At 44.4% G+C, this 13,524-nt stretch overlaps 1 protein-coding gene across 11 annotated transcripts in view; it reads right to left on the bottom strand.

The window, feature by feature from the left end:
• LOC124041488 (kinesin light chain 1-like) overlaps positions 1 to 13,524 on the bottom strand; it is a 56,988-nt gene that overhangs the window by 14,142 nt on the left and 29,322 nt on the right. For 8 of the 11 annotated variants that reach the window (XM_046359120.1, XM_046359126.1, XM_046359128.1 and 5 more), the window contains exons 4-12: positions 13,315 to 13,396; positions 9,928 to 10,156; positions 8,995 to 9,082; positions 8,056 to 8,157; positions 7,234 to 7,407; positions 6,336 to 6,435; positions 1,437 to 1,489; positions 1,092 to 1,159; positions 724 to 832 (exon numbers count right to left, since the gene is read on the bottom strand). In XM_046359120.1, the coding sequence (XP_046215076.1) occupies positions 724 to 832; positions 1,092 to 1,159; positions 1,437 to 1,489; positions 6,336 to 6,435; positions 7,234 to 7,407; positions 8,056 to 8,157; positions 8,995 to 9,082; positions 9,928 to 10,156; positions 13,315 to 13,396 (1,005 nt within the window). The remainder of the gene's footprint in view (positions 1 to 723; positions 833 to 1,091; positions 1,160 to 1,436; positions 1,490 to 6,335; positions 6,436 to 7,233; positions 7,408 to 8,055; positions 8,158 to 8,994; positions 9,083 to 9,927; positions 10,157 to 13,314; positions 13,397 to 13,524) is intronic. The other 3 variants (XM_046359123.1, XM_046359125.1, XM_046359131.1) reach the window with 1 other exon arrangement.

Raw genomic sequence — 13,524 nt, 5'->3', positions numbered from 1 at the left:
GAGTAACTGCCTATTTACAGTATTTTCAAGCATGGTGGTAGATGAATCATGGTATGGGTATGTTTGACATTGGCAAAGCCTGGGGAGTTTTTCAGGATACAAATAAACTTGGAGGCAAGCACAGGCAAAATCATAGAGGAAACCCTGCTTCAGTCTGCTTTACACCAGACACTGGGAGAGGAATTCACCTTTCAGCAGGACAACCTACAACAAAACCAAATCTGTTTCTTACCAATAAGACAGTGAATATTCCTGATTGGCCAATTTACTCTTTTCACTAAAAATCTGCTTGAAAATCTATGGCAAGCCTTAAATTGCAGTCTAGCCATGATCCCAACACCTTGACAGAGCTTAAAGAATTTTGAAAATAATAAATCGGCAAATATTGCACAATACAGGTGTGCAAAGCTCTTATGAGACTGACCCAATAAGACTTACAGCTGTAATCGCTTCCAAAGGTGTTCCTAACATGCATTGACTCATGGGGGTGAATACTTCTAATCAAAGTATATTAATGTTTTATTTTTTCATTCATCTTTAAGAAATATTTAAATGTTTCATCCACTTTGGAATTAGAGCGTATTTAGTGTAGATTGTTGACAAAAAAAATACAATTAAACCCATTTTAACCCCTTAGTGTCCTGAGTTAACAGTGTCATTCGTGGTCATTTGTGTACATTATACACACTGTGTGAGCATTTATAGCTAAAGTATTATCCTGACCTGCTTGCGGGACCTCATGGCACACTCCTCCAGGGTCTCAGCGGCCTCTAGCTTGCCCTGTCGGCGGTACAGAGCTCCCAGGTTTCTCAAGGTGGTGTTCACTGTCGGGCTAGAGGGTCGACAGACACAGCAGTGGTCACTCATAATGATGAAAGGTGTGTGTTCAGTAGGGTACACCGTAGTTTTGAAAGTTCAGAACATGAGATTAATCTCTTAATAACGCCATGCATAATTGACAAAACTACATTGCCCTGTTATATTGAAACCTTTGAAATACATACTCTCAATGTATGTTTGAATAGGGGCAAGACTAATGACTCAATGTGTTGTCTCCGCTAAGTCATCCCAATTCATGGCTCTTGGCTCACCTGTTCACTTTGCAGGCCTTGTACCAGCCTCCATACTCGCCGTACGGAGTGTTGTCTCGGTTCTTGCCCTGGAATCAAATCAAAGTTATTGGTCGCATACACAGATTTTCCAATGATATCGCAGGTGCATCGAAATGCTTATGTTACTAGCTCCAACAGTGTAGTAATTAAAGAGAAGTCTTTAAAGGGAGAAGGAGAGACGAATGGAAGTGACGAGAGATGAGTGGAACTTCAGACAGTAACTATAACATTCATGCAGTTATACAGGTAGGTGTTATAGAGCTCCACCTAGTATGGCCTTAGGTACACATGTGAGATCAACGTAGGCAAATACACAAAACCCACCTTACTCATCTCCTCTCTCTCTTCGGCGTGCATCCAGATGGGTTTGTTCTCAGCTGCAGATAAAGAGAGCACAGACAGACGTATACAGTGCCTTCTGAATACTTTCCGACCGATTGGACTTGGCCGCCGACCACTTGGACTTTTCCAAATGTTGTTACATTACAGCCTTGTTCTGAAATGGATTAAGTTCTTATGACTGCAGGGGCAGTATTGAGTAGCTTGGATGAAAGTTGCCCAGAGTAAACTGCCTGCTCCTCAGTCCCAGTTGCAAATATATGCATATTATTGATATTGGATAGAAAACATTCTGAAGTTTCTAAACCTGTTTGAATGATGTCTGTGAGTATAACAGAACTCATATGGCAGGCAAAAACCTGAGAAGAAATCCAAACAGGAAGTGGGAAATCTGAGGTTGGTTGATTTTCAACCCAGCCCCTATTGAATACACAGTGGGATATTGGTTGTTGCACTTCCTAAGGCTTCCACTAGATGTCAACAGTCTTTAGAAACTTGTTTGAGAATTCTACTGTGATGTGGGACCGAATGAGTCAGAGGTCTGCCAGCAGTCACGCGCTGGTCACGCACATTTCACATGAGGGAGCTGCGTTCCTTTGCTTTTCTGAAGGCAAAAGGAATTCTCCGGTTGTAATATTATTGAAGTTATGTTAAAAACATCCTAAAAATTGATTCCATGCATCGTTTGACATGTTTCTACGGACAGTAACGGAACTTTTTGACATTTCGTCTGCAACTAGGGAACGCGCTTCATGACTTTGGATTTGTTTACCAAACGTGCTAACAAAAGTAGCTCTATGGACAAAAATGGACATTATCGAACAAATCAAACATTTAACGTGGAACTGGGATTCCTGGGAGTGCATTCTGATGAAGATCAAAGGTAAGTGAATATTTATAATGCTATTTATGATGAATGTTGACTACCCAATATGGTGGATATCTTTTTGGCTGCTTTGTTGTCTGAAAGCTGTACTCAGATTATTGCATGGTTTGATTTTTCCATAAAGCTTTTTTGAAATCTGACACAGCAGTTACATTAAGAAGAATTGTATCTACATTTCCATGTCCAAGAATTGTATTTTCATCGACTTTTATAATGAGTATTTCTGTAAAATGTGGCTCTCTGCAATATCACCGGATGTTTTTGGAACTAGTGAACATAAAGCGCCAATGTATACTGAGATTTTTTTATATAAATATGCAACTTATCGAACAAAACATACATATATTGTGTAACATGAAGTCCTATGAGTGTCATCTGATGAAGATCAAAGGTTAGTGATTAATTTGATCTCTATTTGTGCTTTTTGTGACTCCTCTCTTTGGCTGGAAAAATGGCCGTGTTTTCTGTGACTTGGCTCTGACTTAACATCATTGTTTGTGGTGCATTTGCTGTAAAGCCTATTTGAAAATTGGACACTAGTGAGATTAACAACAAGATTACCTTTAAAATTGTATAAAACACATGAGACATATGAGACTTCTGTTGTTTGAATTTGGCGCTCTGCACTTTCACTGGCTGTTGTCATATCAATCCCGTTAACGGGATTGCAGCCCTAAGAATTTAAATAAAAAAACTTCAGCAATCTACACACAATACCCCATAATGACAAAGCAAAAACAGTGTTACACACACACAGTTCAGACCCTTTGCTATGAGACTCAAAATTGAACTCCGGTGCATCCTGTTTGCATTGATCAACATTGAGATGTTCTTACAACTTGGAGTCCACCTGTGGTAAATTTAATTGATTGGACATGATTTAGAAAAGCACACCTGTCTATATAAAGGTCCCACAGTTGATAGCGCATGTCAGAGCAAAAACCAAGCCATGAGGTTGAAGGAATTGTCCATTGAGCTAAGAGACAGGATTGTGTCGAGGAACAGATCTGGGGAAGGGTACCAGAACATTTATGCTGTATTGAACGTCCCCCAAAACACAGTGGCCTCCCATCATTCTTAAATGGAAGCAGTTTGGAACTACCAAGCCCGGCTAAACTGAGCAATTGGGGGAGATGGGCCTTGGTCGGGGAGGTGGCCATGAACCGATGGACACTGACAGAGATCCAGAGTTCCTTTGTGGAGATGGGAGAACTTTCCAAAAGGACAACCATCTCTGCAGCACTCCACCAATAAGGCCTTTATGGCGGAGTGGTCAAACGGAAGCCACTTCTCAGTAAAAGGCACATGATAGCCCACTTGGAGTTTGCCAAAATACACCTAAAGACTCTCAGACTACAAGAAACAAGATTCTCTTGAAATCTTTGGCCTTAATGTCAAGCGTCACGTCTGGAGAAACCTGGTACCATTCGTATGGTGTAGCATGGGGGTGGCACCATCATGCTGTGGAAATGTTTTTCAGCAGCAGGGACTGGGAGACTAGTCAGAAGCGAGGCAAAGATGAACGGAGCAAAGTCCAGAGAATTCCTTGTGAAAACCTGCTCCAGAGCACTCAGGACCTCAGACTGAGGCGAAGGTTTACCTTCCAACAGGACAACAAGCCAAGACAACGCAGAAGAAGCTTTGGGACAATTCTCTGAATGTCCCAGCCAGAGCCCAGACATGAACCCGATTGAACATCTTTGAAGAGAACTGAAAATAGCTGTGCAGCGGTGCTCCCCATCCAATCTGACAGAGCTTGAGAGGATCTGCAGAGAAGAACGTGAGAAACTCCCCAAATACAGGTGTGCCAAGCTTGTAGCATCATACCCAGAAGACTTCAGGCTGCCATTGCTGCCAAAACGTGCTTCAACAAAAGGGTCAGAATATACTTAAGTAAATGTGATATTTGCAAAAATGTCTAAAAATACATTTTTGCTTTGTCATTATGGGGTAGTGTGTGTAGATTGACGAGGGGGGGAACTATTTAATCAATTTTAGAGAAGGCTATAACGTAACAGAATGTGGAGAAAGTCTCTGAAAGTTTCCAGACCCCTCATGCCAACTGTATATGCTCTGAGGACCAGGCAGTGCACCTCTCATTTCTATTCTTTAAAGTGTGTGACGCAGCACTCTTCAGACGGAATAAAAGTTGTCATTTTAAAGTGTCATTGTTTCAAACCAATAGGTATTCTGAACTGTTAACGATCAAGACTTGGGACTTTCACAAGAAATTGACTGTACCATTAACATTTCTCCTAGAGATTAAATGTAACCTGCTAAATACAGTTTCTCTCATTGAAACTGGACCAATCAAGTCAGTTATTTTGCAAATTGAGACACAGGTCACAAATATAGTCCATTTTAAGAATAAAAAGACAAAGATAATATATGACACATGGTAAAATTGTTATACTGCACCTACTTTGTCTGAACTTCACGAAACCAACAGAAACAAAGAGTTGCCTTGTCCCAATTCATGAACAAGCCTTGAGGCAATTTAGAGAATCCACCAAACTCTTTTAGTTTTGCTCTGTCAGCGTTAATGTTCCCTTGTGCCAAGTCGCACTCTTTCTATTTTTGTACCAAAGCGACATTCCAAAGTAGGATATCGAATCGCTTGAGGCAGACCATTAAATAGCAGAGTTTAACCAAGTTTATTGTAAAAGGAATAAGAGCAAGGAAAGTTCACGTTAAACCAGGAAAACCCCTCTTTATTTTGTTCAGAATGGTCTCTTGAAAAATCCTTTCCTGACTGGTGGGCGAGCCTTGCCTTGACGAACCAACGTCACTGTTTAGAACACTGTCCATTTTTTAACCCTGTGTCCGTCAGTGACCCTGCTAGCTGGGGAAAGACGAGCAGTAAGACAAGAGGCATATCGAGAAGATTTGCATGTTGTAAAAACATGACATCTTTCTAAGGGAGCCCTGCCCTACCACCTCCACCAGTTCTGCTCATATCTTGATTATGGAAAACTACAGGTAAATGCCAAAATATTGGAAACACTTGAATAAATGAGGAATACAAAGTATATTGAAAGCAGGTGCTTCCACACAGGTATGGTTCCGGAGTTAATTAAGCAATTAGTATCCCATCATGCTTAGGGTCATGTATAAAAATGCAGGGCAGGCCATTATTTTAGCTACTATGACACCAAAGGATCACAAATCCCCCATCCACAGGGCACGGATGGTCATTGAATGGTTTGATGAGCATGGACACAGTGGAAACCATATAACATAGCTGTCACCAGATCTCAACCCAACTGAACAGTTCTGGGAGATTATGGAGTGGTGCCTGAGACAGTGTTTTCCACCACAATCAACAAAACACCAAATTATGGACTTTCTTATGGAAAAATAGTGTTGCATCCCTCCAGTAGAGTTCCAGACATTTGTATAAATCTATGCCAAGGTGCATTTAAGCTGGCTCATGGTGACCTAACACCCTATTAAGACACTAGTATTATTTGACCCTGCTGGTCATCTATGAACATCTTGGCCATGTTCTGTTATAATCTCCACCCGGCACAGCCAGAAGAGGACTGGCCACCCCTCGTAGCCTGGTTCCTCTCTAGGTTCTGGCCTTTCTAGGGAGTTTTTCCTAGCCACCGTGCTTCTACACCTGCATTGCTTGCTCTTTGGGGTTTTAGGCTGGGTTTCTGTACAGCACTTTGTGACATCAGCTGATGTAAGAACGACTTTATAAATACATTTGATTGATTGACTTTGTTGGCGTTTCCTTTATTTGGGCAGTTACCTGTATATTCCCCTTCTGAGGTAAGAGCTTAATTGAAAAGCATTGATGTAGGAAATGCAATTTGGCTCATATCCAACCTTAATTGACTCCACCATATACCTTCCTACAGATAACCATTCACTTCTGGTGTAACAACCAGACTGTGGACCTCCTTTCTATAGGTTCCCTGATGATTAACAATATTTCAAATCAGAACGCATCAGATGCGTTGGATCATACAGTAGAACTCAGTTCTTCTTACCATCGACAGATCCAAACTCTTTCTCATGGGCACGGGTCAGAATCTCTTTGTACAGAATCTCAGCCTCTTTGTATTTCCCCTGCTTGAGAAAGCAGGATGCCTGGAGAGAAAAAAAAGTACAATGTTGCATCAAAACGAGGGTATTGAATCACAGTGTTCCCTGAAAGAACATGGCCAGTCCATCCATCCACATATTTCCCCAGTGTAGTTCAGGGTCTCATGAACAATAATATAGCACTGCTGCGCCTGCCTCTGGGTCTCAATACAACACCTCAATTAATCATAAAGCAGACAAGATATGAATGGGTGGACGAGACTAGCTACGGGACTCAAAGCTGGCGGAGAATAGACAAAGCTCTGGTGACCTTGTGCAGTGCACCAGTTTGCTTTACATACTAATTGAGACCGTTTCCCCCCCTTTTTTAGAGCGACAAGTTCAATTTGCTTTGTAGTTAAGGTGCCGCTGTGTGTCAATCATGCTTTGAATGTGAAGCAAACTCTAAAAGTATCCAATATAGATGGTTCATCCTGACTGAATCAAATTCTGTGTCTTTCAGAATACGAACTTTGAAACTCCACAGCTGAATGTGAAGTAATGCTTCTATTTACAATCTATCAAAACTCTGGGCAAGCATCTTAAGCATCTACAACTGTAATTACAAGCCACTCCCACAGGAACACAACTAATCTAGGGACACAGAAACCCTGACTCTAACCAAACATGCAAATTCAAACTAGCCCACACATGGTTTATATGGGTGTGATTTTGTAAGTGAATGACTATGCACATGATCATTTGTTTTCTAATTGGACAAGTCCAGGTAGTCCCTCTCCCTGTTTCAGTAAATTTTATTTGGTTTGGTGCCTGTTGAACCAAGTGTTGCCCAGTAGTACTCACCAGGTTGTTCTTGGTCTTGGCCACATTGGCATCGTCGGGACCCAGTCTGCACTCATAGATCTCCAGGGCGCGGCAGTAGTAGTACTCCACCTCTTCATACTTGCCCTGGTTCTGACACAGCAGGGCCAGGTTGTTCAGCTGCTTAGCCACATCTGGGTGGTCCTTGCCCAGCACCTGAGAGGGACAAAAACATAAGAGGTATATGCATTTATATATGTTGTCTGGCAACCAGGAAGGTCAATACAGTATCCATGTAATTATCTGTGGTTGCATGAACGAATCACATAATTAAAATGGCAAAATAACAGAAATTCAACCAAAACTGTTATAAAACAGTCAAATAAAAATTGCCAAAACATTAACACAAGTCAGTAGCTTTTTCTAAGCATATTATACAACTATCTTAGTGCTGCAGGCAAAGAGCTTAACTGTTTTGTTGTCTACCATTCAAGTAGGTCTCAACCTTTGATTGTGTTCTAATCTGCTTAATTAAATAATATCCCCAAGTCTCTTCCAGCAGTCAACATAAGGTTTCTCCACTCAAAAGAAGCAAATCTAATAAAACCCAGATCAATATGGAACGAGCTGTTTGGGGCTCTGAGGCACAGAACGTATCTGCTACGTTACGACCGCACTGTTCTTTCTCTCTTTTCTTCCAAACCCCTCTCTCCTGCCTGGTAATTATAATCATCACGTCACAGGAATATCATTCTGCGAAAGTTTCTATCAGATCTGAGGCCTAGATAAGTGTGTGTTTTCAGGTGATCTGAGCAATATTATGTCAGGTTAACAATAGATAAGAGGTCCAGGGATATGATCTACCTTTTCTCTTATCTCCAAAGCTCTCTTGCACAGTGGCTCGGCCTCCTTGTACTTGCCCCTCTTTCCATAGAGCACGGCTAGGTTGTTGAGTGTAGCAGCAACCTGGATGACAGGAACAAACGCACACAACAATGATTAGACTACTTGGAGTTGTCACTAACCAGTAACCATTTGTATATAATATCAATATTTCCATCTATGTCATCAGGTGATGTATCAAGATCATAACATGGATATTGCCCAGTCTAACATGTTTTAGCTATCCGTCACTTGGGTCTGGTATAAGTGAGATTCCTATAGCCAACAGTGTTTTCATTAGTTTGTCTAGAGGACCAGGGAGAGAGAGGGGGAGAGAGGGGCATGGCACCTAGCGCATGCTTCAAATTGACTTCCTCCAACCCTTATTCTTCAACAAAAACATAGTCATCCTTCCTTTCTCTTGACGACACCAGCAGCATACGAGTCTTTGTCCCAAATAGCACCCTACATAAAGCACTCTAGGGGCCCTGGTCAAAAGTATTGTACTAAATAGAGAATAGGGTTCTATTTGGGATGCAACCGATTGTTATGGAGCATTCTCATGGATGTTGATGAAGTGGTCATAAACCATTTCTCTGTGTGTGAGGTTGTTTTGGAAATGCATTAGCTCTGGGTTTAGGTGAAAGGGTATTGAACAGTTGTGATTGATGACCTTCAGGTAAGAGACTAGCAACATAAATCCATATCAGGAATTGATGTGGATAAAGCAAGAAATGCATATGCAGACGTAGTGTGGGATGGTAAGTAAGGCGGGCTTGTGCATTATTGGCTCCCCAGTGACAAAGCCCACCAAGCCATTCTGGCTATTGTAAACTAACACCCGATGACAAATCTTTTACTTCCACACATGGGTCAGTCTGTCCACATAGTGTGTTTGTCATGAAGAGGGTCCTTGCTTACAGCAGGGTGGTCTTTGCCGAGAGTCTTCTCCCGGATGGACAGAGCGTCGTTGAGCAGATGGGCAGCCTCTTTGTATTTGTTCTGATCCCTAGAGAGAGAGCGAGAGCGAGAGAGCGTGAGATCCAATATAATCTCAGCATACAAGCACACCGCAAAGTCATAATGTGCTGTCTTCATTGCATGCATTGAAATGCAGAAATTAAGCCAGAATAGTATATAAGCAATGAAGGATTAATACTACAAATCCTACAAAGACTGCAAATAGGAAAACCTAGCAAGGCAAACTGAACAAAATAACAGGCAAACCATGCAGCATTGTCCCTAGGCACAAACTAGGCACAAACAAAACAGAAGAAACCTGAATGAAACAGGGTGGGACTTTGTAGTCTTGTCCAACATAAAAACTTGTTACAAAACACTTTAAAGGCCCAGTGCAGTCAAAATGTAGTCTTTCCTGTGTTTTGCATGATATTGTACAACTGCTGATGAAACTAACAGTAAAAGTGTGAGAACATTTGATCAGTGTTATTTCTTGATAGTTGCCAGTTGAAAATACAAATTTACACAGGACCTACACAGGACCTTCTAATCAGCAGGTTTGCATGGGCAGGAGTGTCGGCGTTCCATGGTGACATCACCATGCGGTAAATTGGTTAACAGGCCAATAAGAGTTCCAAACCACTGCCAATAACATAGTTTTCAGTTTGCCCCTCCCAACTCGGACTACTCTCAGACAGTCCTAGCTAAATTCTTGCATGAGAAGTGTCATGTTAAAAAGCTATTTACTCTAATTTTAAAGTAAGGTACTTCAATTGTTAACCAGAAATGATTTGATATAGAAAAAAATGTCTGCATTGGGTCTTTAAATCATTGTCTGCTAGGTGCCCTAATGAACACGACCCTGATATAGATCACGAGAATGCCAGGCCTCACCTGTAGACAAGGGCCAGTATATTGAGCATGGTGGCGACATCAGGGTGGTCGTGTCCGGAGGTCTTCTCCAGGTCCTCCAGGGCCTGTTTGCAGAGGGGCACGGCCACCTCGTAGCGCCCCTGGGAGGCATACTGGATCACCAGATTGTGGAGGGTCCTCAGGCGGGCTGGGATCTCATAGCCTCCCTGTTGGGCTGCGGCCACCGCAGCACTGTTGTGCTGGTGCTGCACTGAGGGGGTGAAGGAAGGAGGGTACACAGAGCAAAGGGCATGTCAACAAGAAGACGAAGGACACTGGTTGACCTTGTTATTGGTAACAAACAGTGCAGTGAAAGTGAAAGACTGAAATGTTGCCACAATAAGCAAGGTGCAGAGGTAATTGTGTGTGTGAGGGAGAAATCTTTTCTACAACAGTGCATTTTTTTGTATTGTAGTTGAGTACCCATCTGTCTATCGCCTCCTTTGAATTTCATGCTGTCACAGTTACCAGCCCTTTCAAGCTTAACATCCTTATCATTTATCGCCCTCCAGGTCCCCTCGGAGAGTTCATCAATGAGCTTGATGCCTTGATAAGCTCCTTTCCTGAGGACGGCTCACCTCTCACAGTTCTGGGCGACTTTAACCTCCCCACGTCTACCTTTGACTCATTCCTCTCTGCCTCCTTCTTTCCACTCCTCTCTTTTGACCTCACCCTCTCACCTTCCCCCCCTACTCACAAGGCAGGCAATACGCTCGACCTCATCTTTACTAGATGCTGTTCTTCCACTAACCTCATTGCAACTCCCCGACCACTACCTTGTATCCTTTTCCCTCTCGCTCTCATCCAACACTTCCCACACTGCCCCTACTCGGACGGTATCGCGCCGTCCCAACCTTCGCTCTCTCTCCCCCGCTACTCTCTCCTCTTCCATCCTATCATCTCTTCCCTCTGCTCAAACCTTCTCCAACCTATCTCCTGATTCTGCCTCCTCAACCCTCCTCTCCTCCCTTTCTGCATCCTTTTACTCTCTATGTCCCCTATCTTCCAGGCCGGCTCGGTCCTCCCCTCCCGCTCCGTGGCTTGATGACTCATTGCGAGCTCACAGAACAGGGCTCCGGGCAGCCGAGCGGAAATGGAGGAAAACTCGCCTCCCTGCGGACCTGGCATCCTTTCACTCCCTCCTCTCTACATTTTCCTCCTCTGTCTCTGCTGCTAAAGCCACTTTCTACCACTCTAAATTCCAAGCATCTGCCTCTAACCCTAGGAAGCTCTTTGCCACCTTCTCCTCCCTCCTGAATCCTCCCCCCCCTCCTCCCTCTCTGCAGATGACTTCGTCAACCATTTTGAAAAGAAGGTCGACGACATCCGATCCTCGTTTGCTAAGTCAAACGACACCGCTGGTTCTGCTCACACTGCCCTACCCTGTGCTCTCACCTCTTTCTCCCCTCTCTCTCCAGATGAAATCTCGCGTCTTGTGACGGCCGGCCGCCCAACAACCTGCCCGCTCGACTTTTTCCCCTCCTCTCTTCTCCAGACCATTTCCGGAGACCTTCTCCCTTACCTCACCTCGCTCATCAACTTATCCCTGACCGCTGGCTACGTCCCTTCCGTCTTCAAGAGAGCGAGAGTTGCACCCCTTCTGAAAAAAACCTACACTCGATCCCTCCGATGTCAACAACTACAGACCAGTATCCCTTCTTTTTTTTCTCTCCAAAACTCGAACGTGCCGTCCTTGGTCAGCTCTCCCGCTATCTCTCTCAGAATGACCTTCTTGATCCAAATCAGTCAGGTTTCAAGACTAGTCATTCAACTGAGACTGCTCTTCTCTGTATCACGGAGGCGCTCCGCACCGCTAAAGCTAACTCTCTCTCCTCTGCTCTCATCCTTCTAGACCTATCGGCTGCCTTCGATACTGTGAACCATCAGATCCTCCTCTCCACCCTCTCCGAGTTGGGCATCTCCGGCGCGGCCCACGCTTGGATTGCGTCCTACCTGACAGGTCGCTCCTACCAGGTGGCGTGGCGAGAATCTGTCTCCTCACCACGCGCTCTCACCATTGGTGTCCCCCAGGGCTCTGTTCTAGGCCCTCTCCTATTCTCGCTATACACCAAGTCACTTGGCTCTGTCATAACCTCACATGGTCTCTCCCATCATTGCTATGCAGACGACACACAATTAATCTTCTCCTTTCCCCCTTCTGATGACCAGGTGGCGAATCGCATCTCTGCATGTCTGGCAGACATATCAGTGTGGATGACGGATCACCACCTCAAGCTGAACTTCGGCAAGACGGAGCTGCTCTTCCTCCCGGGGAAGGACTGCCCGTTCCATGATCTCGCCATCACGGTTGACAACTCCATTGTGTCCTCCTCCCAGAGCGCTAAGAACCTTGGCGTGATCCTGGACAACACCCTGTCGTTCTCAACTAACATCAAGGCGGTGGCCCGTTCCTGTAGGTTCATGCTCTACAACATCCGCAGAGTACGACCCTGCCTCACACAGGAAGCGGCGCAGGTCCTAATCCAGGCACTTGTCATCTCCCGTCTGGATTACTGCAACTCGCTGTTGGCTGGGCTCCCTGCCTGTGCCATTAAACCCCTACAACTCATCCAGAACGCCGCAGCCCGTCTAGTGTTCAACCTTCCCAAGTTCTCTCACGTCACCCCGCACCTCCGCTCTCTCCACTGGCTTCCAGTTGAAGCTCGCATCCGCTACAAGACCATGGTGCTTGCCTACGGAGCTGTGAGGGGAACGGCACCTCAGTACCTCCAGGCTCTGATCAGGCCCTACACCCAAATAAGGGCACTGCGTTCATCCACCTCTGGCCTGCTCGCCTCCCTACCACTGAGGAAGTACAGTTCCCGCTCAGCCCAGTCAAAACTGTTCGCTGCTCTGGCTCCCCAATGGTGGAACAAACTCTCTCACGACGCCAGGACAGCGGAGTCAATCACCACCTTCCGGAGACACCTGAAACCCCACCTCTTTAAGGAATACCTATGATAGGATAAAGTAATCCTTCTCACCCCCCCCCCTTAAAATATTTAGATGCACTATTGTAAAGTGGTTGTTCCACTGGATGTCATAAGGTGAATGCACCAATTTGTAAGTCGCTCTGGATAAGAGCGTCTGCTAAATGACTTAAATGTAATGTAAATGAGTAGCAGAACTCCAATAATACATTACAAGCCAAGGATCTACAATTATATCCAAGACTGTCCCAAATGGCAGCCTATGGGCCCTTGTCAGAAGTAGTGCACTTGATAGGGTCGAGGGTAGGCTGACATTATTGTTAACCTTTATTTAACCACAGAGGTCACATTGAGATTAACATCTCATTTACATTTGGGAAGAATCCTAAAAAGTACAGAGATGTCATGGACGGCTAGTAATTATGTCAGTGGTTCTTACTGCCTTGGCCTTGCTCCTCTTCATCGTTGGGGAAGAGATCATCCAGAGAGTCCTTTGGTGGCTCGCCGTCCTTCTCCTCCTGCTGAGAGACAGATCACCAGCCCAATTAACACAAGCACTCGACTACCATGAACAGCCACGTAAAATCTGTATATTATATTGTGATCGAGTGAGGGTGGGTGTGTGATGGCCAGTATATTCCTGCTTGTT

This window comes from Oncorhynchus gorbuscha, linkage group LG08 (genome assembly GCF_021184085.1).
Source record: "Oncorhynchus gorbuscha isolate QuinsamMale2020 ecotype Even-year linkage group LG08, OgorEven_v1.0, whole genome shotgun sequence".
NCBI classification, from domain to species: domain Eukaryota; kingdom Metazoa; phylum Chordata; class Actinopteri; order Salmoniformes; family Salmonidae; genus Oncorhynchus; species Oncorhynchus gorbuscha.
Note: the sequence above shows the minus strand (reverse complement) of the source record. Positions and strands in the feature narration are given on the sequence as shown.